Below are 27994 nucleotides of genomic sequence, written 5' to 3' on the forward strand. Positions count from 1 at the left end.
CTGGGGGGTCTAGTTTCCAAAATAGGGTCACTTGTGGGGGAGCTTCAATGTTTACACACAGGGGCTCTCCAAACGCAACATGGTTCCAATTTGTTAGCGGACACCATGTCGTGTTTGGACAGCCCCTGTGTGCCGAAACATTGGAGCTCCCCCACAAGTCACCCCATTTTGGAAACTAGAACCCCCAAGGCACCTATCTAGATGCATAGTGAGCACTTGGAACCCCCAAGTGCTTCACAAATTGATTCGTAAAAATGAAAAAGTATTTTTTTTCCACTTTTTCATTTTTACGAATCAATTTGTGAAGCACCTGGGGGTTCCAACTGCTCACTATGCATCTAGATAGGTGCCTTGGGGGATCTAGTTTCCAAAATGGGGTCACTTATGGGGGAGCTCCAATGTTTACACACACAGGTGCTCTCCAAACGCAACATGGTTCCAATTTGTTAGCGGACACCATGTCGTGTTTGGACAGCCCCTGTGTGCCGAAACATTGGAGCTCCCCCACAAGTCACCCCATTTTGGAAACTAGAACCCCCAAGGCACCTATCTAGATGCATAGTGAGCACTTGGAACCCCCAAGTGCTTCACAAATTGATTCGTAAAAATGAAAAAGTATTTTTTTTCCACTTTTTCATTTTTACGAATCAATTTGTGAAGCACCTGGGGGTTCCAACTGCTCACTATGCATCTAGATAGGTGCCTTGGGGGATCTAGTTTCCAAAATGGGGTCACTTATGGGGGAGCTCCAATGTTTACACACACAGGTGCTCTCCAAACGCAACATGGTTCCAATTTGTTAGCGGACACCATGTCGTGTTTGGACAGCCCCTGTGTGCCGAAACATTGGAGCTCCCCCACAAGTGACCCCATTTTGGAAACTAGACCCCCCAAGGCACCTATCTAGATGCATAGTGAGCACTTGGAACCCCCAGGTGCTTCACAAATTAATCCGTAAAAATGAAAAAGTATTTTTTTTTCCACTTTTTCATTTTTACGAATCAATTTGTGAAGCACCTGGGGGTTCCAAGTGCTCACTATGCATCTAGATAGGTGCCTTGGGGGGTCTAGTTTCCAAAATGGGGTCACTTATGGGGGAGCTCCAATGTTTAGGCACACAGGAGCTCTTTAAACGCAACATGGTGTCCGCTAACAATTTGAGCCGAAATTGTTAGCGGACACCATGTTGCGTTTGGAGAGGCCCTGTGTGCCAAAACATTGGAGCTCCCCCACAAGTGACCCCATTTTGGAAACTAGACCCCCCAAGGCACCTATCTAGATGCATAGTGAGCACTTGGAACCCCCAGGTGCTTCACAAATTAATCCGTAAAAATGAAAAAGTATTTTTTTTTCCACTTTTTCATTTTTACGAATCAATTTGTGAAGCACCTGGGGGTTCCAAGTGCTCACTATGCATCTAGATAGGTGCCTTGGGGGGTCTAGTTTCCAAAATGGGGTCACTTATGGGGGAGCTCCAATGTTTAGGCACACAGGAGCTCTTTAAACGCAACATGGTGTCCGCTAACAATTTGAGCCGAAATTGTTAGCGGACACCATGTTGCGTTTGGAGAGGCCCTGTGTGCCAAAACATTGGAGCTCCCCCACAAGTGACCCCATTTTGGAAACTAGACCCCCCAAGGCACCTATCTAGATGCATAGTGAGCACTTGGAACCCCCAGGTGCTTCACAAATTAATCCGTAAAAATGAAAAAGTATTTTTTTTTCCACTTTTTCATTTTTACGAATCAATTTGTGAAGCACCTGGGGGTTCCAAGTGCTCACTATGCATCTAGATAGGTGCCTTGGGGGGTCTAGTTTCCAAAATGGGGTCACTTATGGGGGAGCTCCAATGTTTAGGCACACAGGAGCTCTTTAAACGCAACATGGTGTCCGCTAACAATTTGAGCCGAAATTGTTAGCGGACACCATGTTGCGTTTGGAGAGGCCCTGTGTGCCAAAACATTGGAGCTCCCCCACAAGTGACCCTATTTTGGAAACTAGACCCCCCAAGGCACCTATCTAGATGCATAGTGAGCACTTGGAACCCCCAGGTGCTTCACAAATTAATCCGTAAAAATGAAAAAGTATTTTTTTTTCCACTTTTTCATTTTTACGAATCAATTTGTGAAGCACCTGGGGGTTCCAAGTGCTCACTATGCATCTAGATAGGTGCCTTGGGGGGTCTAGTTTCCAAAATGGGGTCACTTATGGGGGAGCTCCAATGTTTAGGCACACAGGAGCTCTTTAAACGCAACATGGTGTCCGCTAACAATTTGAGCCGAAATTGTTAGCGGACACCATGTTGCGTTTGGAGAGGCCCTGTGTGCCAAAACATTGGAGCTCCCCCACAAGTGACCCCATTTTGGAAACTAGACCCCCCAAGGCACCTATCTAGATGCATAGTGAGCACTTGGAACCCCCAGGTGCTTCACAAATTAATCCGTAAAAATGAAAAAGTATTTTTTTTTCCACTTTTTCATTTTTACGAATCAATTTGTGAAGCACCTGGGGGTTCCAAGTGCTCACTATGCATCTAGATAGGTGCCTTGGGGGGTCTAGTTTCCAAAATGGGGTCACTTATGGGGGAGCTCCAATGTTTAGGCACACAGGAGCTCTTTAAACGCAACATGGTGTCCGCTAACAATTTCGGCTCAAATTGTTAGCGGACACCATGTTGCGTTTGGAGAGGCCCTGTGTGCCTAAACATTTGAGCTCCCCCACAAGTGACCCCATTTTGGAAACTAGACCCCCCAAGGCACCTATCTAGATGCATAGTGAGCACTTGGAACCCCCAGGTGCTTCACAAATTAATCCGTAAAAATTAAAAATCCTTTTTTTTTTTACAAAAAAATTCTTTTAGCCTATTTTTTTTAATTTTCACATAGGTAACAGGATAAAATGCATCCTAAAATTTGTTGGGCAATTTCTCCTGAGTACACCGATACCTCATATGTGGTCATAAACCACTGTTTGGGCGCATGGCAGGGCTCAGAAGGGAAGGAGCGCAATTTGACTTTTGGAGCTAATTTTCCAATCAAAAAGTGAAATGGCGCTCCTTCCCTTCTGAGCCCTGTCGTGTGCCCAAACAGTGGTTTATGACCACATATGAGGTATTGGTTTACTCAGGAGAAAATGGCCAACAAATTTTAGGATGCATTTTACCCTGTTACCCATGTGAAAATTAAAAAATTTAGGCTAGAAAAAAAATTTTGTTAGAAAAATTAAAATGTTCATTTTTTTCTTCCATTTTGCTTTAGTTCCTGTGATGCACCTGAAGGGTTAATAATCTTCATGAATGTAGTTTTGAGTAGCTTGAGGGGTGCAGTTTTTGGAATGGTGTCACTTTTGGGTGTTTTCTGTCATGTACACCCCTCAAAGGGACTTCAAATGTGATGTGGTCACTAAAAAAAATGGCTTTGCAAATTTTGCTGGAAAAAAGAAAATTTGCTGATGAACTTTGAACCCTTCTAACTTCCTACAAAAATTTTTTTTTTTTTTCAAAATTGTGCTGATGTAAAGTAGACATGTGGGAAATGTTATTTATTAACTATTTTGTGTCACATCACTCTCTAGTTTAGCAGAATAAAAATTCAAAATTTGAAAATTGCAAAATTTTCAAAATTTTTCCCATATTTTTGATTTTTTCACAAATAAACGCAAATATTATCGACCTAAATTTAATACTAACATGAAGCCCAATATGTCACGAAAAAACAATCTCAGAATCGCTAGGATCCGTTGAAGTGTTCCAGAGTTTTTAATTCATAAAGGGACACTGGTCAGAATTGACAAAAATGCCAAGGTCTTTAGGGTCAAAATAGGCTGGGTCCTGAAGGGGTTAACAACATTTGTAATACTTGGAGAGTAGAGAGGTGACCTAATTGCCTAACCTCCTCACTTTTCATTTGAAGTCATTTTTGTGCTCCTACAATGTGATTACTGTGTTTTTGTATTATAGGTCCTCCAGGACCAAAAGGAGACAAGGGAAGCCAAGGCTCAAAAGGATCCCCAGGAATGTATGGATTAAGAGGTACATAAGTAATTAATGTTTCTTACCGTACTTTAGAAATGTGATGGAATTAAGCATTTGAAATACTCACACCTACATGAGCAGTATGAGCTATAAGTAAAGAACCAATATGTACAATCATATTGAAAACCTATACAAAAAATGTGCAAGGCTCAACAAATGAAAAAGTATATATAGCTTATTTTTATTATTTCACAATATTTAAAAGACTATAAAGTAAACATGCAAAGTCAGACATTGAAAATACTGTGTATAGGTGAGCAATGACACCAGCCACCCAAGTAAGATGTAGTGCAGAACAAGTAAAGAGATATATTACATATCACATATATTGTAGCATTGAGGACGGATACTCAAGTAAACATAAGAGCCCAAGATAGTCAACACAGGACAAATGACAAAGAAAAAAAAATAGAAAGAAATGTGGTGGTATCTATCAGCAGGTTTTTGCTATGTAATCTGAACACAGCAGAAGATAGAGGCTGAAACACAGAATTCAGGGATTTGTCATTTGTCAAAGAGCATGCTGCTGTTTTCTAACTGTGAAGGATTTATCACTAAGAGATTAACATTGCCGGACTACATTAGTTGGGCAGCGACCCCTCCTGTGATAAGCAGCTCTCTGTCCATGGACTTTGTGCAGGGAGAGCCTGGTGTGGGCAGTGGCAGCTTTCTCAGCTCTGCTTCATTTTAAATCTAAAAGCACTGCAAAAACCTGCTGACAGATTCCCTTTAAGGAAGCCTCATCTATCAAGGAAAATGCACCCAGTACAAGTTTCACATCAAGCTTCGAAGCTTGATGAAAAATGCCTATGCATTTACCTTGATCTGTGAGTGTTCCTTAATGCCACAGTGCATCTTTATAACCATGTGACACCACTGCTTATTCTTTATTTTTTTTTCTTTACTGTTAGTCTTTTATAAAGCATCTTGGGCTCATATATTAACGTGAATATGCGTCCTTAATGCTGTGACTATATACAGTATATGAGATGTAATATATCACTTTACTTGATCTGCACCACATCTTACTTGGGTGGCTGGTGTCATTGCTCACATATCCACTGTGTTGTTAATGTCTATCTTTGTATGTTTACATTATTGTCTTTTAAATATTTTTGAATATTGTGTAATAATGAACATAACACATATACTTAATCTTATCCATATGTTGAGCCTTCCACATATTTTGTATAGGTGTTCTTAATTAAAATATTCAAAATGAAACAGATATATGATGTGAATGAGCTGGCCAATATCACATGAAAAAAGAAGAAGTGGCCCCTGTGTGAATCCCAGAAACCATTAATGCTGACATCTGAAGAATATTTTTTTGTGTCAGCAAGTCAGAAGTTCAAAAAGACATAGTACATTCTCAGTTTCACATGGTTGGAAGTCACTTGCATAATAGTTGCTAAATCCAGCATCCTTTGTGTGCATTTGATCCATAACATCATCCACATCAGTATATACAGTACATCCTAGCCAGTCATGGATGTATCCTATACAGTATGTGTGGACATTGTGAATGTTAAGTTGTTTCTAAACGGAAGATCTTGCTTTTTCCCAAACCTATGAAAACTGTGCACTCCATGGAAAGTGGTGGAGGACACTACTAAGAAAATGTATCGATATTAGCAAATCTCCCACAGGGTCTCTGTATCAAGGAAGAACTTGCTATACATTATACACCTGTAAAGCAGGACTAACTCAGCATAAAGTAAGCAATAGAAAAACTGTTTGCAAATTTCATGTTTGCATTATAGGATATTTTATTTCTCACTTTTAGTAGGTCTAGGTTCAACCAAAGGTGTGTGACCTGTGCAGTAACACAGAGATCATCGCCTATCACCACTGAAGGAGCCATTTTGACCTGAGTACACCACTGTTCTCAAGCAACTATGTTCCCTAATTCATTGCCAGGACAGTGTTACATAGAGAGCTATCTGGGAGTGTAATTTGGGCACAAAATGATTGCAATTTTAAGCAAATATGATTTTGCCTGGATATCAAAAGAATAAAGACTATACATCATAGAGTACCCATTAACCTGAGATCAGTCCTGTTTACAGATTTTTCTACTCTTAACTTGTTGCATATTTTGATAAGGACTCCAGTTCCTCACTATACAAATTCAGTACATTATCATTAGTGATGAACGAGCATGCTCGTCACTGCTCGTTAATCGCTTGAGTATGAGTGTGCTTGTGATGCACGTTACTCGGCGAGTATTTTTTGAATGCTCGCACACAAACTCGAGTCCCCGCCATGCATGCTTGGTGCTTGTTAGACATCCAATAAACTTGCGGGGATTGATTGCCAGTCACTGTAATGCCGTAGTCATGTTGGTAGTGACATTACTGCGATTTGCTGGCCGCATAGTGAAATAAGTCCATCTGGGGTGTGATAAATTTCCTGCGATACAATCCTGCAAATTTTTCTCAGCAGGGAAATATTATATGCCATTTATATCACGCCAGTTGTGCGTTAAAAGCATACAGCCAAACTTGATTGGTTAGCAATAGCATCACTATATTGCTACTGCAGTGTAACAAGTCCATCTGAGGTGGTCAAATTTTCCTGCTATATTAATCCTGCAAAGTTTTCTCAGCATCAAAATATTATAAGCCATTTAAACTATGCCAGTTGTGTGTCAAAGGCATACAGCCAGACTTGGTTGGTTAGCAATAGCAACACTATATTGCTACTGCAGTATAACAAGTCCATCTGAGGTGAGCAAATTTTCCTGCTATACAAATCCTGCAAACTTTTCTCAGCATCGAAATATTATACACCATTTAAATTGCTCCAGTTGTGCTTTAAAAGCATACAACCAGACTTGGTTGGTTGCAATAGCATTGCTCTATAGCGCAAGCATTGAAACAAGTCCATCCAAAGTGTGCTAAATTCACAGCAATACAAATCCTGCAAAGTTTTCTCATCATCGAAATATTATATGCCATTTAAACTGCACCAGTTGTGCGTCAAAAGCGATTGGTTAGCAATAGCATCGCTTTATTGCTACTGCAGTATAACAAGTCCATCTGAGGTGTGCTAAATTTCTTGCTTTACAAATCCTGCAAAGTTTTCTCAGCAAGGAAATATTATATGGCATTTATACTGCACCAGTTGTGCGTCAAAAGCATACAGCCAGACTGGGTTAGTTGCAATATTATCGCTATATAGCACAAGCAGCGAAACAAGTCCTTCTGAGGTGTGCTACATTTTCTGCGATACAAATCCTGCAAAGCTTTCTCAGCAAGGAAATATTATACGCCACTTATATTTCATCAGTGCGTCAAAACCATAGAGTCAAACTTGGTTGGTTGCAATATCATCGTTAAATAGCACAAGCAGTGAAACAAGTCCTGCAATACAAATCCTGCAATGTTTCCTCAGCATAAAATATTACACGCTATTTAAACTGTGCCAATTGTGCGTCAAAAGCGATTGGTTAGCAATAACATCTCTATATTGCTAATGCAGTGTAACAAGTCCATCTGAAGTGGGCAAATTTTCCTGAGATACTAATCCTGCAAAGTTTTCTCAGTATCAAAATATTATACGCCATTTAAACTTTGCCAGTTGTGCATCAAAAGCAAACAGCCAGACTTGGTTAGTTAGCAACAGCATCATTATATTGCTACTGCAGTGTAGCAAGTCCATCTGAGGTGGGAAAATTTTCCTGCGATACTAATCCTGCAAAGTTTTCTCAGCAGGGAAATATTATATGCCATTTATACTGCACCAGTTGTGCGTCAAAGGCATACAGCCAGAATTGGTTGGTTGCAATAGCATTACTACATAGCGCAAGCAGTGAAACAAGTCCATCTGAGGTGTGCTAAATTTTCTGCGATACAAATCCTGCAAAGTTTTCTCAGCAGGGAAATATTATACCCCACTTATACTGCACCAGTTGTGCGTCAAAAGCATACACCAAACTTGGTTGATTGCAATATAATCGCTGTATAGCGCAAGCAGTGAAACAAGTCCATCTGAAGTGAGCAAATTTTCCTGTGATACTAATTCTGCAAAGTTTTCTCAGCATATTATACGCCATTTAAACTGTACAAGTTGTGCATCAAAATCATACAGCCAGACTTGGTTAGTTAGCAATAGCATCGCTATATTGCTAAAGCAGTGTAACCAGTCCATCTGAGATGGGCAAATTTTCCTGTGATACTAATCCTGCAAAGCTTTCTCAGCATCAAAATATTATATGCTATTTATACTGCTCAAGTTGTGCGTTAAAACATATAGCCAGACTTGGTTAGTTGCAATAGCATCGATATATAGCGCAAGGTGGTGGGCAAATTTTCCTGCTATACAAATCCTGCAAAGTTTTCTCAGCAGGAAATATTAAATGCCATTTATACTGCACCAGTTGTGCATCATACAGCCAAACGTGGTTGGGTCTTGTTTTCTTGCAATAGCATCACTATATGGCTCAAACAGTGAAACAAGTCCATCTGAGGTGGTCAATAGAATAGCTTTAATATGCTTAACATACGGCAGACAATTTTCCTCAGTATTAACAACATATAACAGCCACGAGGTATCTCTTAAAATATAACTTTTAATAAATCTCTAAAAAGAGAGTATATAGTAAATACCTCCAAAATCTGATACCAGTCCTTAATTACATCCTGTTCATATCCAAATTGACAAATGCTGCCTCTTAAAATATCAAACAAGAGGCAGAGGATGCCAAACAATAGCAAAAATAGTTCTAAAACATGTAATACCTAAACCGCCCTATTAGAATGCAAACATATGACCTACAAAAAAGGCCAATAATTTCCAACCAATCCTGGTCAGTAAATGAAAAGCATACAGTGTTATCAAATAATATTAGTGACATGTGTGGATCTCACCCATTTTTTGTGCATGTGGGCATCGTTCGGGTTTCTTCATCCCCTTCAGTCCATTGGTTCCTCAGGAGAACATCTACCCTGTCGTGCCCCTGGTGTTAGCTCCCACCCTAACAAGGGCAGTACCCAAATATGTTCTAACAATGTCACCCACAAAAAAGATCCCTCCCGACGCGTTTCTTCCTCCTTATCGGGGATTAATCAGGGGAGTGTATTTGGTATTTTTCTTGGGGGGGGGGGCATCGGCCATACAAAAGAGCAAAAAAGTGACTCTGTGCCTCAAAGTGCCAAGTGACTTAAAAAATGTGATGAACCTCACAATGGTGAGGGTCTATCTCAGTGGTACAGAGTGCTGCTACCACTATCTCCAAATGCAAAAATGGGGGATGCACACACATCAACCTTCTCTATTTAAATGTCGGAGCGTGCGTTTCAGACGCCCGGTAATGACGCGGCTAGAAGAGATGTAAGTGGTGTTCGTTCCAGGCGCCCGGAAATGACGCGAACAAGATGCGTCCCAGGCAGCCGGAAGTAATACAGGTGATGTGCGTTGCAGACGCCCGGAAATGACAGGATATGCGTTCCGGACGCCTGGAAAGGACACGATAAACAAACGTCCCGGGCACTAAAGATAATAATTTGAGTTGCGACTTAGCAATAACCTAGGTCGCGGAAGTAGAGATATATAATAATAAAAAAAGGTTAAGAAAAGCCACATGGGGAATATAAATATACAGCTTTTGACTGGGGGACAGGTCACATGATATTATTATGGGAGTATACGGAGTCACATGACATCATTATGAAAGTATATGAAATAAATGTAGTGCATTTAAATCTATTTGATATCGGTTTATTACTAAATTTAATCTGGAGGAAGTGAAATATTATACTTCATGAAAAGAAATGATGGATTATGGCAAGGGATTTAAACTAGGAAATAAGCTCCACCCAGGAAATGACATAGAACGCTAAGAAATGGAGGAAAAATTAATGCATTTAAATAGAGAAGGTTGATGTGTGTGCATCCCCCATTTTTGCATTTGGAGATAGTGGTTGCAGCACTCTGTACCACTGAGATGGACCCTCACCATTGTGAGGTTCATCACATTTTTAAGTCACTTGGCACTTTGAGGCACAGAGTCACTTTTTTGCTCTTTTGTATGGCCGATGCCCCCCCCAAGAAAAATACCAAATACACTCCCCTGATGAATCCCCGATAAAGAGGAAGAAACGCGTCGGGAGGGATCTTTTTTGTGGGTGACATTGTTAGGACATTTTTGGGTACTGCCCTTGCTAGGGTGGGAGCTAACACCAGAGGCATGACAGGGTAGATGTTCTCCTGAGGAACCAATGGACTGAAGGGGATGAAGAAACCCGAACGATGCCCACATGCACAAAAAATGGGTGAGATCCACACATGTCACTAATAACATTTGATAACACTGTATGTTTTTTAATTTACTGACCAGGATTGGTTGGAAATTATTGGCCTTTTTTTAGGTCATATGTTTGCATTCTAATAGGGCAGTTTAAGTATTACATGTTTTAGAACTATTTTTGCTATTGTTTGGCATCCTCTGCCTCTTGTTTGATATTTTTAGAGGTAGTATTTGTCAATTTGGATATAAACAGGATGTAATTAAGGACTGGTATCAGATTTTGGAGGTATTTACTATATACTCACTTTTTTGAGATTTATTAAAAGTTATATTTTAAGAGATACCTTGTGGCTGTTATATCCATCTGAGGTGGGCAAATTTTCCTGTGATACTAATTCTACAAAGTTTTTTCAGCGGGGACATATACAGATAATGCTTTCAGTTAGTTTGCCAGCATTACTTTTTACTTTGTCCACACGGCCCAGTGTCAGTAGCCACATAGTAGGTCACATAATCTTCACCCTGATCCTCCTTCCTTCCACAATGTCAAGTGCTGGAGACAAGTGATCCCACACTTGGATACTCCGAACAGCCATTCACATTTCCAATTCTACATTCTGGCCTCTCACCATGGCCATTTCACACAGGACATGAGGAGATCGCAAGTAGCAATTTTCAAATATTTGAGCAGCAAAGGTCACAAGAAGGCGTTGGTGGGAAACTGCAATTACTGTCGCAAGAGGTGGATGATGATGAGACATAATTGCCAAAAAGTGATTTTGTTAAGTCAGCAAGTCAGGAGGAGGACCAGGGTGCGGAAGTGGAAGACGAGGTGGTGGACGATGAAGTCACTGACTCAAACTGGGAAAGTGACATGAAGAGTGAGGACAGCAGTGCAGAGGGAGAGGGATCCACAGAACCACAACAGACAGGAAGAGGCAGTGGGGTAGCCAGAGACACAAGATGGGCAATTATTCCCCAGAACACCAATACGGTGGAAGTTGCCAGGCCAAGGGTTAGGTGTTTCCAGGTCTGGCGCTTTTTCAAAGACTGTCCAGTTGACCCATAACAAGACAATTTGCAAAATCTGCCTTGCCAGAATCAACAGGGGCAGCATAACTATCAGCGTCACCACCACCAGCATGCCCAGGCACATATCAGCAAAGCACCCGATTAGTTGGGCCAAACGCCAAGGTCGGGAACACTGTCTGTAAGTGACACACTGCCTCTTCTCCTGTTAAAGTAATGATGGCCACTCGTTTTTCTTTACTTAGCTGCTTTTTTCTTGCCATAATACAAATTCTAACAGTCTATTCAGTAGGACTATCAGTGTGTATCCACCAGATTGCTGCACAACACAACTGATGGTCCCAACCCCATTTATAAGGCAAAAAATCCCACTTATTAAACCTGACAGGGCAAACCTGTGAAGTGAAAACCATTTCCGGTGACTACCTATTGAAGCTCATCAAGAGAATGCCAAGAGTGTGCAAAGCAGTCATCAAAGCAAAAGGTGGCTACTTTGAAGAACCAAGAATATAAGACATATTTTCAGTTGTTTCACACTTTTTTGTTAAGTATATAATTCCACATGTGTTAATTCATAGTTTTGATGCCTTCAGTGTGAATGTACAATTTTCATAGTCATGAAAATACAGAAAAATCTTTAAATAAGAAGGTGTGTCCAAACTTTTGGTCTGTACTGTATATATATATAGACATATATATATATAATTTTATGATACTTTGGTGATACTTATGCATCACGTGTCTGTGTAGATAGATAGATAGACATGGACACATGGGGCATACACATCGCCAAACATATATCAGAAAATTTGATTTTTTTTCTTAAAGCTGACTGTCTCTTGTCTTGGGATACTTCATACACTGAGCTGAGAATTTTGACATACTGTATTACCAAGATTGTTTGTTTTACTTGACAATTGTATGTTCTAAAGAGAAAAAAAGTAAATTCAACTAAGCAAATGATCATCAATGCAGAGCACTAAAATTACAAATAAGTGATTTTTGCAACATTTTTAAAATGTGAGTTTAAAGTATTTGTAACAGTCTGTGTAGAAAAAAAGAAAGTTGGCTGTATGGAGCAAGCCATGTTATCAGCCTTCAACATGGATTTTATTGTGTTTCTAAGAGATAGCCTTTACATTTTCACCTCATATATTGGCAAAAACAATTAGTGAACTTATCTCTGTCCCTAGCCGGTCTCCATGCCACAGGCTATTCCATCATTCTCATCTCAGGTCTGGATTATGATAGTTTCCTGCTAGACAAATGACATTAGTGCTCAACAGGCTTGACCTTTATTCACACACTATAAATTGTTTAAGTGTGATGGTGGCTAGTGAGTCATATTAATCCTGAAATGTAAAATGACACATTTTTATCTGTTTGAAACACAGAATATAAAGGATAGCTTACATTAGTTGACGTTCCTCACTCTATTTAACAGAGATAAAAATCACAGGTTTTTAAGACCCTTGAACACAAACATACTGTATAATGACGTTATACGACCTATGAGTTGTACAGAGCTATAATAAGGCACTATAACTTTTGGGGTTACTTCTGTACCTCCGAATGTCTCCAATTTCTTACTTGGCATTCTACATCAGATGTCGAATTATGGAGCCTCAGGGACCGTGTGTGCTGCTGAACAGACTTTATGTACCCCTCCAAGTTGCACAGACCCTGAGGCACGTTAGACATTTCTGATTCTCTCCAGTACCTCTATATGACTCCATCATACATCAGATCTCAAAATCCTAAGCCAAAGGGAATCTCTGTGACGCTGGAGTGGCTGAGCACATCCTTGTTTATAAATACAAAACAAGTAACCATTGTCTGAAAGGTTAAAGAGGGTTTCAATCTGTACAATTAATAAGAAGTGTGGGTTTAATTAAAGGCAAACTTTTTAATGCATATGCATATTATGATTTACAGGTCCTCCTGGGTTAAAGGGAGAACCAGGGTTATCAGGAGTATTAGGATTACCAGGTGAGCATGAAGCTGTTATATATATCTGTGCCAAAAAGGTACTGGATAAAAAAAATCATATCACACAGATTTGTGGTTGAATTATGCAAAGATAAAGTTTTAAGGTTGAACAAAATTTCAAAACTTCCTTTTTGTACCCAAGAAATGTTGTCCCATAACCTGTCACTGTTATTGCCCCATGAATGACTCTCTCTCATGAATGGGACTGAATTGCAACACTGGACACAGCTCATGGAGAAGATGGGTGTAGTTCCTGGTAAACAGTTTAGGGTGACATGAGTTAGGAGACTCCATGTGCCTCTCTGCCATATGAATAGTGCATCACATTTTTCTATAAGACTAATTCAAATTAAGGGGGACTGACAATGTCAAAATCGGAGTGAGTGAAAATATTGTAACTCTTATTCCAGATGTGGCGGACAACCTTCAAATGAGGAATTACTAGCATATTTTTGATTCAGATTTCACCCTACATATGAGTTTTCATGAAGATTATTTTCCGCTATATGAGGATTGGGTTTTGAAAACATTTTAAAACATTTAACGCTGTACATTTTATTGTACTGTAAATTGATTCAGATTTGTAGAGTGGAATATACACCACAAAATTGCCCCAAGCCGCAATTTATTGACCAACCCTAAAAGTGAAATAGACACATTTATTATGTCATGGGGGCTATATACGCATGTATCCACTACCCAAGACGAGATCACTTAGCATTTTCCTAATTAAGAGACACACAGTTTAGACCAAGGTACACTTACTGTACCAGCTGTAAATAAATTCCTGACAACACTTTTCTTGAACACTGAATATTGTTTTATTGTCCCTCTGACAGGTTCTAAAGGTGAAAACGGTCAAAAAGGGGAAAAAGGTGAAAAGGGTGATAAAGGTGAAAAGGATGTTAAAGGAGAAAGAAATGAAACTGTAACACATGGAGTTCCTACTAGAATCCCAATTGCTTTTACACCAATGGGTAAGTAATTTTTTTTTTCCTAATGGGGGGATTTTAGGATTTGATAAACTGGCATTTTGGTTTCCTTTTCAAGAAGATCCATCTCTAATAGATACAGTCATGGCCGAAAGTGTTGGCACCCTTGAAATTGTTCCAGAGAATTAAATATTTCTCCCAGAAAATTATTGCAATTACACGTTTTGTTATACACATGTTTATTTCCTTTACATATTTTGGAACAACACAAAAAAACTGAGAAAAAAAGGATATATATTGGATATAATTTCACACAAAACCCTAAAAATGGGCCTGATAAAATTATTGCCACCATTCCAAAATTCTGGGTAAACAACTTTGTTTCAAGCATGTGATGCTCATTCAAATTCATTTGTGACAAGGTGTGGATAATATAGAAATCACACAGATAAAAAGGGGAGAAGTTGACTCAATCTTTGTATTGTGTGTCTGTGTGTGCCACATTAAGCATGTAAAGCAGAAGAACGAGAAGAGAACTGTCTGAGGACTTGAGAACCAACATTTTTTAAAAATATCAACAATCTCAAGGTTACAAGTACATCTCCAGAGATCTTAATATGCCTTTGTCCTTGGTGCGCAACATTATCAACAAGTTTACAACCCATGGTATTGTAGCTAATCTCCCTGGACGTGGAGGGCAGAGAAAAATTGATGAAAGGTTGCAGAGCAGGATAGTCCGGATGGTGGATAAGAAGTCCTGATTAAGTTCCGAAAAAATTCAAGCTGTAATGCAGGCTCAGGGTGCATCAGTGTCAGTGCGAACTATCCGTTGACATTTGAATGAAATGAAAAGCTATGGTAGGAGACCCAGGAGTGCCCCACTGTTGACACAGAGACATAAAAAAGCTAGACTGCAGTTTGCCAAAATGCACATTAGTAAGCCAAAATCCTTCTGGGAAAGTGGCTTGTGGACAGATAAGACCAAGATAGAGTTTTTTTGGTAAAATACGTCATTCTACTGCTTACCGAAAATGGAATGAGGCCTACAAAGAAAATAACAGTACCTACAGTCAAATATGGTTAAAATTCAAAGATGCTTTGGGGTTGTTTTGCTGCCTCTGGCACTGGGTGCCTTTACTGTGTGCAAGGTATCAAGAAATATGAGGATTACCAAAGGATTTTGGGTCGCAATGTAGTACCCAGTGTCAGAAAGCTGGGTTTGCATCCCAGGTCATGGGTCTTCCAGCAGGACAATGACCCCAAACATACTTCAAGAAGCACACAGAAATGGATGGAAACAAAGCACTGGAGAGTTCTGAAGTGGCCAGCAATGAGTACAGATCTAAATCCCTTTGAACACCTGTGGAAAGATCTTAAAATTGCTGTTGGGAAAAGGCACCCTTCAAATATGAGAGACTTGGAGCAGTTTTCAAAAGAAGAGTGGTCCAAAATTCCAGTTGAGAGGTGTAAGAAGCTTGTTGATGGTCATAGGAAGCGATTGCAGTTATTTATTCCAAAGGGTGTGTAACCAAATATTAAGTTGAGGGTGCCAACAATTTTGCCCGGACCATTTTTGGGGTTTTGTGTGAAATGATGTCCAATTTGCCTTTTTTTCTCAGTTTTTTTTTCTGTTGCTTAAATACACACAAATTACATAAACATGTGTATAATAAAACATGTAATTGCTATAATTTTCTGGGAGAAATACCTCATATTCTGGAATAATTTCAAGAGTGACACCTTCGGCCATGACTGTATTATACTTCTATCATCTACACTCCTCAAAGTTGAAATTTCTACACCAGGAAGAAAAAGTCATGGAATTATGAGGATATGCAAATGATGAAAAATTGAAAACAAATTTTCGAAACATCTCGATTTATTGTATGACTTTGAATATTGTACAAGTATTAGCGCCATGTGCAGAAATTCACGCACTTACACACCTTGGATGCTATCAATGAGGTTATTAATTGTTTCTTAAGGAATGTTTTGCCATGCTGAATGTAATAGTCCATAAAAATCATCAAGATCTGCTACTCACTGCTCCCGACCAATGACGTCCCAATCCCAATATGCTCGATAGGAGCCAGACAGGAGATGCTTCAGGCTATGGTAGCATGTTTAGGCCTCATTCAGATGTCAGTGATTTTTCACCAACACAAAAAATAATACTAGTGTTAACAGTGTTTTTCATGTGAGTTTTGGGTCCATGTGTCACTTTTTGCCATATGCTCCATCAGGGATTTTCAAGTATGAATAAATAAATCAATGACAAAGCTTATCCTATATTTTGTAATGTTAATCACGGATAGTGCTGTCCATGATTTCCACGGACCCATAGACATGTATGAGTAATTAGTACTAGCTGAGCAGCTCCAGTTCAAAACCCTAACCATGGCACACAAAGCTATTCATAACCTGTCTCCTCCATACATCTGTGACCCAGTCTCCCGTTACTTACCTGCACGCAACCTCCGATCCTCACAAGATCTCATTCTCTACTCCCCTCTTATCTCCTCTTCCCTCAATTGCATACAAGATTTCTCCCATGCATCCCCCCTACTATGGAACTCTCTACCCCAACACATCAGACTCTCGCCTACCGTGGATATCTTCAAAAGTAACCTAAAGACCCACCTCTTCCGACAAGCCTACAACCTGCAGTAACCACCGCTCCATCATACCGCTGCAGAACCAGCTCTACCCTCACCTACTGTATCCTCACCCATCCCTTGTAGACTGTGAGCCCTCGCGGGCAGGGTCCTCTCTCCTCCTGTACCAGTCGCTGACTTGTATTGTTCAAATTTATTGTAATTGCATAAAAACCTGTCACATGACTAAATGATGTCATGGAAGATCCTTTTACAGCATCGCGAGCCGCCGGGGAGCCAGGACGTACCGTACAGGAGACCGGGGGCCATCAGAAGGTGAGTATAATGTTTATTTTTTATTTTAAATTCTTTTTTTTTTTACAGTTACTATGGTACCCGGGTCTGGAGGAGAGTCTCATCTTCTCCACACCCGGGTACCATCCTCACATTGAATCGCTTAATATCTGCATGTGCACATGTAGTCATGTGGATATTATGCGATTCAATGCAAGTCAGTGCGGCAATTACGCCACGTTTCCACAAAAATAATGGACATGCTGCAGATTTTTCTGCAATGATAGTCCGCAGCGGAAATTTCCGCAGCATGTGCACAGCACATGAGGATTATCATTGGGGATCATGGGGCACGTGTTGCCAAGCATTTTTTAAGCATTTTCGCTGCAGAAATTCCGCAGCAAAAACGCTTGAAAAACGGATAGTGGGCACGCAGCCTAAAATAATTCTTTGGAATAGTTTGGGAGGTGAATTTAGGCACTTTCATTTTTGTTATTTTTATGTGACTATATATGCTTATATGTTAGAAATGTAAGTGTATTTGCATCAACATCTAATAAAGCGTATTATCTGGTTCACAGATTCAACTGTACGACTCGTTGGTGGGACAAAGCCTAATGAAGGAAGAGTAGAAGTTTTTCACTATGGACAATGGGGTACCATATGTGATGATCATTTTGACTTACTGGACGGTAATGTGGTGTGCAGGATGCTGGGATATAGAAGATCTACTTTCGTTATCCAGAATAGGTTTGGTGCAGGTAATTTTTTCATGTTAAGAATTTCTTGTTTATTTGTTACTCTTATAATACTGTTCGTACTAAAAAAAGAGTGTTTTTTTTATCAATGTATGATTTGTGCTTTATCTGAACCTGCTATTAGAGCAAACTGAAGATGGATTTATCCTTGCTTAAAATAATGATACTGATGCTTCAACTTTTAAATGGTTATTCCCATCTCCTTATATTCCCATTTCCTATCCCTTCATCTTTTATTCTTTGTTTTTTTATAGCTCAATGCCAACAGGATTAACCTAAGACATGCATAATGCTTACAAACTAGTGAGCTTATAAGCACTGCTCTGAGAGCAACCGGTGACACTGGAGAATGTGGTCTGCTCATAATTCCAGCCACTTCTCTCCAGTCAAACTGTACTTTCTATGCTCTGGAAGTAGAGCTGCCTTATATAGCAGCATTGGGAACGCAGCCAGTTTAGACCAGCTGCATTACGATGCTATTGGTCTGAATTGTCACCTAAGCAGGAGTGCTTAATACCCAGCAATCAGCAGACTGGGAGAAAGAGGAAGATGAGAAGATGGAACTAACCGTTTAATTAAGATAAAAAGATCACTAGCAACTCCATTGTTACGGATCCGGGTGGTGGAACCTCTGTGCTGCGGTGCAAGGAGGGACCAGAGGGGCGTAACTAGGTATCAACTCGGACTGACCAAGGTCGCACGGTGGCTCAATCGACTCCATGAACCAGGGAAGAACCGAGCAGAGGGACCAGGTGCTACTCTGGACCAGTCCTTGTATGAGAGCAGGTGACTCCCACGGGTCAGAAGGCAGGGACTGACCGGTACAGCAGATGAGCACGGCAGGCAGGCTGACGGATGTTCCGGGGTGACGGACTGGCAGACACCACGAGTAACTGGCAGGAGCCTTCAGGTAGGCTGGCTGATAGGCATGGCAGGTAACAAGCAGGAGCCACCAGGTAGGCTGGCTGGTAGGCACGGCAGGTAACAAGCAGGAGCCTCCAGGTAGGCTGGCTGGTAGGCACGACAGGTAACTGGTATGTTCTCCGGGCAGGCAAGCCTGGCCCACAGACAGACTGGCGGATTTGGACCATAAGCAGACTGTCGGGCAGGACTGGTAGTCAGGCGGGCGGACTTGACTGGTAGTCAGACTGGCGGACTGGACTGGTAGTCAGGCTGGCGGACTGGACTGGTAGTCAGGCTGGCGGACTGGACTGGAAGTCAGACTAGCAGCGGGACCTGAGGGCTGAAGCAGAGTTTAGAACACAGAGCTACAACCTTGCACAGGCACCTCCATTTTGGAGGAGGTGCCTTTTATATGAGAAGTCCTCTGGCCATTGGCTGGGGACTCCTTAGAACGGTGCGCGCGGCCCCTTGAAGAGGGAGGGAGCGCGCATGCGCCCTAAGCACAGTGCCCGGGAAGCTGCGCGCACTGGCAGCAGCAGCAGGAGAGCCGGTAGACGCCGAGCCAGGAGCACGCCGGTAAGGATGGCGGCATCTCTACCTGTCAGGGGGCAGAGACGCTGATGCTACAGTATCCCCCCCTTTATGCCACCTCTTTTTTAGGCCTGAAAGAAATTTTTTAAGAAGAAGTGGGGCGTGGATGTTCTCCCTGGTTTCCCAAGTTCTCTCCTCTGGGCCAAATCCCTTCCAATCCACCAGAAAAAAGTTTTTTCCTCTTACCCTCTTGGTGGCCAGAATGTTCTCTACCTCATAGACGTCCTCAGTGGAGACTGGAGCTGGAGTGGTACCTGGATCGTCGGAAAAAGAATTAAGAACAATCGGTTTGAGGAGATATACGTGGAAGGAGTTGGGAATCCGTAAGGTGGCCGGGAGTTTTAACTTGTAGGCCACTGGATTAATTTGCTTGAGGACTTCAAATGGACCGATGAACCGTGGACCCAGTAGTAAGGTATTTTGAGACGAACATGTTTGGAGGAGAGCCAAACCTTGTCTCCCGGACGGAATTGAGGTGGGTCCAGAAGTCTCTTGTCAGCATGTCTCTTCATCCGCTCGGAGGATTGAAGAAGTGCGGATCTAGTGTCCTCCCAAATAGTGGAAAATTCGCTGACCAGAGACTCCGCAGCAGGATTGTCCACTGAAGCGGAGACGGTAAACGGAATGCGGGGGTGTTGACCGTAGACCACAAAGAACGGGGACTTGGAAGAAGATTCGCTCTCATGGTTGTTATAGGAGTTCTCGGCCCATGGTAGGAGCTCTACTCAATCGGTATGGTGAGCATTAGCGAAGTGCCGGATGAAGCTGGGAAGGATCTGGTTGATATGTTCCACTTGGCCATTGGACTAAGGATGATAAGCAGAGGAGAAATCTTGGGAGACATCCAGCAGCTTACAAGAAGCTCTCCAGAAGCACGAAGTGAACTGGACCCCTCGATCAGACATAATGTGGAGGGGTAGGCCGTGGAGACGAAAGATGTGGTGGATGAAGTCCTTAGCCAGCACAGATGCAGACGGGAGACCAGGCAGAGGGATAAAGTAGGCCATTTTAGAAAAGAGGTCAGCGACCACCCAAATGACAGTACAACCGGCAGAAACAGGGAGATCAGTAATAAAATCCATAGCAACGGGGCAGCAGGTACAGGAAGAGGCAGGAGAAGGCCAGCTAGAAGATGTCTGGGAACCTTGTTGCGGGCACAGGATGAACAGGCAGTGACGAAGTCTACAACATTCTTGCGCAGGAAATGCCACCAGTAATGCCAGGTAATGAGCAGGAAGGTTTTCCTCTGAACAGCATGGCCGGCTAATTTAGATGAATGACCCCAGTGAAGAACCGTCTTACGATCTGGAACCGCTACAAACGTCTTACCGGGTGGGAGACGAGACAGGTCCAAGGGAGCCACATTCATCACTTTGGAGGGATCGATGACATGCACAAGCTCCTCCCCTTGATTGGAAAATAGGAAGTATCGGGACAAAGCATCGGCTTTAACGTTCTTGTCCGCAGGGCGGTAATGTAGGGTAAAGTTGAAACGGGCGAAGAACAAAGACCGCCAGGCTTGACGCGGATTAAGTCTTTGGGCATTTTGTAGATATGCCAAGTTTTTGTGGTCAGTGTAGATGACCATTGGGTGCAGAGCCCCCTCTAGCAGGTAATGCCACTCCTCCAGCGCCAATTTGATGGCTAGCAGCTCTCGGTCTCCTATGGAGTAGTTGCGCTCGGATGAGGAGAAGAGCTTGGAGATAAAGCCGCAGGTTACCATTCTCCCGGACAGAGATTTCTGGGTGAGCACCGCTCCGGCTCCGGAAGAGGAAGCATCAACCTCCAGAAAGAACTGTTTGTTGCAATCTGGACGGTGCAGAACCGGGGCAGAAGAGAAGGCTTGTTTTAAGGAGAGGAAGTCCTCCTCTGCTTCTGATGTCCATTCCTTAGGATTTGCTCCCTTACGTGTGAGTACAGAGATGGGTGCAGTCCGGGAAGAGAAATGTGGGATGAAGTGGCGGTAATAGTTAATGAAGCCCAGGAATCACTGAATCGCCTTCAACCCCTCCAGTTGGGGCCACTTTAAGACGGCAGAGACCTTCTCGGGGTCCATCCATAGACCAGTCTTAGAGTCAATATAGCCCAGGACCGGAAGAGAGGTCTGCTCGAAGAGGCATTTCTCAAATTTTGCGTATAGGTGATTCTGCCTGAGCCTAAGCAGGACCTGACGAACATCCCTCCGGTGTGTGGGTAGATCCGGAGAGAAGACCAAGATGTCATCCAGGTACACCACCACGCATGAATATAAGAGGTCATGGAAGATGTCGTTAACTAGTTCTTGGAAGACGGCTGGAGCATTACAAAGACTGAAGGGCATCACACGGTATTCATAGTGGCCGTCCCGGGTATTGAATACCGTCTTCCACTCGTCTCCTTGGCGGATCTGGACCAAGTTATACGCCCCACGAAGATCGGTGAAGATCTTTGCGCCTTTAAGGCGGTTGAACAGCTCTGAGATGAGCGGCAGGGGGTATTTGTTTTTGATAGTAAACTGGTTGAGTCCCCTATAATCGATACATGGGCGTAATGAACCGTTCTTTTTTACGAAGAAGAATCCTGCTCCGGCTGGGGAAATAGATTTCTGGATGAATCCCCTAGCCAGATTTTCTTCGATATACTCAGACATGGCCCGGGTTTCGGCCAGCGACAAGGGGTAGATACGCTCACGGGGTGGAGAGGCACCGGGTACCAGGTTGATAGGGCAATCATATGGCCTATGAGGTGGCAGTGTCTCAGCTTCCTTCTTGTCGAAGACATCTGCATAGGACCAGTAAGGTGCCGGTAGACCAGGTAAATTAGCCGGAGTAGACGGAGGTCGAGCTGGGCGAACCGGAACCAGGCAGGTCTCATGGCAAACCTGCCCCCAACGGAGCACCTCACCGAATTGCCAATTCAGAACGGGTTCATGTCTCTGTAGCCAGGGTAGACCTAGCAAAAGGGAGTGAGAGAGTCCGGATAGCACATGAAAGGAGATCCTCTCCGAGTGCAGCATTCCCACCTGAAGGGTTACAGGCTCAGTGACGAGCAAGATGGTCACCGGAAGGAGTCTTCCATCCACAGAAGCGACTGCCAATGGTTCAGCCAGGGGTTTGGTGGAAATCTGATACTTCTCTACAAGGGACTGAGAAATGAGATTCCCAGAAGCTCCGGAATCCAGGTGGGCGGTTTCAAAGAAGCGGGTCTCTCCACAGCAAGTAGAAACGGAGAGAGTCAAGGATGGAGGGGATTTACTCTTGCCTAGGACGACCTCTCCGAGTGGTCCTAGACACTGGAGTTTCCCGGCTTCACCGGACAGGAATGGATCAGATGCTCCTTACTACCACAGTAGAAACAGCTCCCCTCAGCTCGGCATGTATCTTGGCCAGACTTAACCATCTTGGTCTGGTTGATCTGCATGGGTTCAGGCGAGCGTGCCCAGGGAGTTGCTGGTTGGGAGGCAGGTTTCTGGAAAACGGGAGCAAGATGAGGAAATCTTCTCTCCCGGGTAGTCTCCTTAGCTCGTTCCAGGAAACGGATGTCAATCCGGGTAGCTAGTGACACCAGGTCATCCAGGGTGGTAGGAATGTCACGGCTGGCTAGCTTGTCCTTGATCCGTCCGGAAAGACCCTCCCAGAAGGTGGACACCAAGGCCTCGTTGTTCCAGGCAAGCTCAGATGCGAGGGTACGGAACTGTATGGCATACTGGCCCACGGTGAGACTCCCTTGGCGGAGACGGAGCAATGAGGAGGCAGTAGAAGTCCTTCGTCCGGGCTCATCGAAGACCCTCCGGAAGGCAGTGAGGAAAGCCAGAAGATCGGACACCAGGGGATCCCCTCTCTCCCATAGAGGGTTTAGCCATGCCAATGCTTCCCCGGTGAGGTGACATGATGAACGCCACCTTGACCCGGTCGGAGGGAAACTGATGTGCCAGTAGTTCAAAGTGCAGCGTGCACTGGTTCAGAAAACCCCGACATAAAACGGGGTCACCCCCAAAACGAGGAGGCGCAGAGAGCCGGGGTCCAGAGCTGGATGCTGTGGCACTGGTAGGCAGAGGCGCCGCCAGAGCGTGTGCCACTCGGCTCGAAGTGGGCACAGGTGTGACAGACAGCGTGTCCAGGCGAGAGTTGACAGACCGCAGGTAGGTCAGGATGGTTTCCTGTTGGGATCTCTGACGAGAAACCTCCTGGTACAGGTCGGCAAGCAAAAGAGCATGGGGGCCACCGGGTTCCATGGCCCGTGCAAACTGATACGGATCCGGGTGGTGGAACCTCTGTGCTGCGGTGCAAGGAGGGACCAGAGGGGCGTAACTAGGTATCAACTTGGACTGACCAAGGTCGCACGGCGGCTCAATCGACTCCGTGAACCAGGGAAGGACTGAGCAGAGGGACCAGGTGCTACTCTGGACCAGTCCTTCTATGAGAGCAGGTGACTCCCACGGGTCAGAAGGCAGGGACTGACCGGTACAGCAGATGAGCACGGCAGGCAGGCTGACGGATGATCCGGGGTGACGGACTGGCAGACACCACGAGTAACTGGCAGGAGCCTTCAGGTAGGCTGGCTGATAGGCACGGCAGGTAACAAGCAGGAGCCTCCAGGTAGGCTGGCTGGTAGGCACGGCAGGTAACAAGCAGGAGCCTCCAGGTAGGCTGGCTGGTAGGCACGGCAGGTAACTGGTACGTTCTCCGGGCAGGTAAGCCTGGCCCATAGACAGACTGGCTGATTTGGACCATAAGCAGACTGTCGGGCAGGACTGGTAGTCAGGCTGGTGGACTGGACTGGTAGTCAGACTGGCGGACTGGACTGGAAGTCAGACTAGCAGCGGGACCTGAGGGCTGAAGCAGAGTTTAGAATATATAGCTACAACCTTGCACGGGCACCTCCATTTTGGAGGAAGTGCCTTTTACATGTGAAGTCCTCCGGCCATTGGCCGGGAACTCCTTAAGATGGCGCGCACGGCCCCTTTAAGAGGGAGGGAGCACGCGCGCGCCCTAAGCACAGTGCCCGGGAAGCTGCGCGCACTGGCAGCAGCAGGAGAGCTGGAAGACGCCGGGCCAGGAGCGCGGCGGTAAGGGTACCGGCGTCTCTGCCTGTCAGGGGGCAGAGACGCCGATGCTACATCAATTATATAATTGTCATGCTAGGTATGGGGAGAACCCAGCGTATAACAACGGGAAAAGGGGAGGGAGTCCTACAACTGGGGAAAGGGAGAGTGGAGACCCCTAAATGGAGCTAACGACAAACCCTAACTCCCCTATAGATCCTAAATAGGTTCTGCACCTATCGCCGAGCAGGAAACCTGGCCCTAGCTGACCCTAAGGCTAGGCCCTAGGTAGGTAGGGGGAGGGGTGAGCACTAAGTCAGCCCCACTACAAGCTAAAGTACACACAGGGGAAACAAACAGGGGAATACACTTAGGTATGAGATGACACCGGAGAAAGCATGGCAACAAGCCACAAAGGAACTCCAAGGTAATTGTAGATGACTACTAGAATCCCAGGCCTGAATAGGTATACACGCTATCAACAGCAACTCTCTGAGGATCTGAGTGTATTTAATAACACAGTAAGGAAGTGCTGATTAACAGCAGAAAGGTGAGGATACCTCAGGGTCCTAAAGGGAAAGGTATTATCCCCAAGCAAGGTGAGGATCACCGCTGGGTCCTAAAGAGAGAGGAATCATAAAAAGATCAGGAAGATGTTTTCTAAAGCCAAACGGAGCGACCTTCTACAGCTGGACACTGTATGACTGTCTGTCTACTCTGACACACCCGTGACAATAATGTTATAATCATTAAAATCTGTTTAATACAAAAGACATTTGGATAATAAATCTGTCAGGTTGTAACTGAAATTTTCTTTTGAAGCTCTGCAAATAGTTTTTAAATTGATCCTCCAGCAAAAATTTACAATTTGACTACACACTGCAAATGTATAGTTAAGCTACCTGATGCCCTACTAATGATCATTTCTTCTGGTCCTCCTTTTTTATCTTGAGAAAATGGGCAGCGCAGTTCTTTGAAGTCACACCCTCCCGACCACTGCCTCATGATGAACCAAAGCTGATGACATTTATTTATATTGGGCCATCTAATTTTTATCATCTCCTGCGGGAATGATTTAATAAAAACACACTACATATAGAAGTCACATTCTCTGGAATCCATTATGTAAAGATGAAAAAGGAAATCAGAATGATCGATTAGCATCAGAGTTTACAGTAGTAGGCTAGCACTTATTATTTGTCATGAATACTTAAAATGTCAATGTGATCTGTATGGTGGATTTAAAATTTAGTGACTAATTAAAAGTGATTGTGTTTTGTGAATTGATTACATACACCTGTGGGAAGGTGCAAGCATGGCCGGCCTTACTATGTGCGATCTGTGCGATCGCACAGGGCACCATCCAGCAGACTGCAGCGGGGGCGACTTCACCCTGCCTCTGGGCTCCTGCACTCTGCTGTCAGATCGCAGTTACACCAGAGAGAGAGGGGGCGGGGTCTGCACGGCACTAAGGAGACTCTTGCTCCTCCCATCTCAGTGCACGGCTCTTCACCTCTAGCGCCACAGAGACAAGAGACCTAAATGAAGCCAGCAGTTCACACGGCAGTATTTTGGTCAATATTTTGCCTCAGTATTTGTAAGCCAAAACCAGGAGTATGTGAAAAACGGAGAAGTGGTGCACATATTTCTATTACGCCGGTAAAAAACTGACTAAATACTCAGTGTGTGAATGTGGCCTAATAGTGACATCAGTGTGAGTGTATGTGGTATATGAAACCTACAAATCTGTTTGTACTTACCTTGGAGATTTGGGGGTCAGTATCATCTACTTCATCTTTACATTCTTTCGACCACATGACTATATGTGTATACTGGTCAACTCTATATCTTTCCACTGATTGTGGCTGTTGTTTTACTTTTTGGCAGCTTGGGCATAGTACTGACTATGCTGTGTAGTGGGACCTACATTCACAATGTCTATATATGATGAACCAGTACATAGGGTTCTATAGAGTTTTGGATACAGCCCTATGCACTTTATTATTTATTTATTTATCCAATCTATTTATTTATTTATTTATTTAGTAGGTCAAACCGATTTGCGGTACTATTCATTTTTGTGTGGTATTTGTGTGGTATTCATTTTACCTACCTGTATTTTGTAGTATTTACTGTGGCTTATATTAATATCTTTATTATCATTGTACTGTTGACATCCCTTTGTCTGTTCCTACTGGACATTTTTCCCTTTGGTTTTCCTTTATGATTATATTTTATTGGACTTATAGTTCATATTTGTAGGTTTCATTTTATTGAGGTGGACACATTAACATGTGACTTCATTTTGTGTTGGGTTTATATGTGGTATATGTCCAGTGTGAATGCTGTGTGCGGTATATAGCCAGTGTGTGAGGGCGGTGTGCTGTACATGGCCAATGCATGAGTTCTGTGTGTGGTATACAGCCAGTGTGTCAGTGTTGTGTATGGTATGCGGCCATTGTGTGAGGGCTGTGTGTGGTATACAACCAGTGTTTAAGTGCGGTATACAACCAGTGTGTGAGTGCTGTGGGCGGTATACAGCAAATGTGTGAGTGTTATGTGTGGTACATGGCCATTGTGTGAGTGTTGTGTGTGGTATATAGCAAATGTGTGTGTTATGTGTGGTACACGGCCATTGTGTGAGTGTTGTGTGTGGTATACAGCCAGTGTGTGAGTGTTGTGCGTGGTATATAGCCAGTGTGTGAGTGTTGTGTGTGGTATACAGCCACTGTGTGAGTGCTGTGTGTGTGGTATACAGCCAGTGTGTGACTGCTGTGTATGTGGTATACAGCCAGTGTGTGAGTGTTGTGTGTGGTATACAGCCAGTGTGTGTGTGCTGTGTGTGTGGTATACAGCCAGTTTGTGAATTCTGTGTGCTGTACACGGACATTTTGCGAGGGCAGTGTATGGTATATGAGCAGTGTGTGAGTATTGTGTGTAGTATACAGTCAGTGTGTCAGGACTGTGTGCAGTATACGGCTAGTGTGTCAGGGCTGCGTACAGTATACGACCAGTGTGTCAGAGCTGTGTGCGGTATTCAGCCAGTGTGTAAGTGTTGTGTATGCTATACGGCCATTGTGTGAGGGCTGTTTGTGTTATACAACCAGTGTTTAAGTGCTGTGTATGCGGTATACAGCCAGTGTGTGAGTGCTGTGTGCAGAATACAGCCAGTGTTTTAGTGTTGTGTGCAGTATACAGCCAGTGTGTGAGTGCTGTGGGCGGTACACAGCCATTGTGTGAGTGTTGTGTGTGGTATACAGCCAGTGTGTGAGTGCTGTGTGTGTGGTATACAGCCAGTGTGTGACTGCTGTGTGTGTGGTATACAGCCAGTGTGTGAGTGTTGTGCGTGGTATACAGCCAGTGTGTGAGTGTTGTGTGTGGTATACAGCCAGTGTGTGAGTGCTGTGTGTGTGGTATACAGCCAGTGTGTGACTGCTGTGTGTGTGGTATACAGCCAGTGTGTGTGTTGTGTGTGGTATACAGCCAGTGTGTGAGCGTTGTGTGTGGTATACAGCCAGTGTGTGAATGCTGTGTGTGTGGTATACAGCCAGTGTGTGACTGCTGTGTGTGTGGTATACAGCCAGTGTGTGAATTCTGT

The 27994-nt window shown here is 43.5% G+C and overlaps 1 protein-coding gene across 1 annotated transcript in view; it reads left to right on the forward strand.

Annotated features, from left to right (window-relative positions):
- The window catches only part of LOC141158977 (macrophage scavenger receptor types I and II-like), a 64597-nt gene that overhangs the window by 31945 nt on the left and 4658 nt on the right, over positions 1-27994 (forward strand). The window contains exons 6-9 of the mRNA XM_073645421.1: positions 3959-4030; positions 13248-13301; positions 14141-14278; positions 17703-17882. Of these exons, the coding sequence (XP_073501522.1) occupies positions 3959-4030; positions 13248-13301; positions 14141-14278; positions 17703-17882 (444 nt within the window). The remainder of the gene's footprint in view (positions 1-3958; positions 4031-13247; positions 13302-14140; positions 14279-17702; positions 17883-27994) is intronic.

Source organism: Phyllobates terribilis, unplaced genomic scaffold, assembly GCF_046119375.1.
Source record: "Phyllobates terribilis strain yellow unplaced genomic scaffold, ASM4611937v1 Scaffold_1__5_contigs__length_1240528914, whole genome shotgun sequence".
Taxonomy (NCBI): Eukaryota; Metazoa; Chordata; class Amphibia; order Anura; family Dendrobatidae; genus Phyllobates; species Phyllobates terribilis.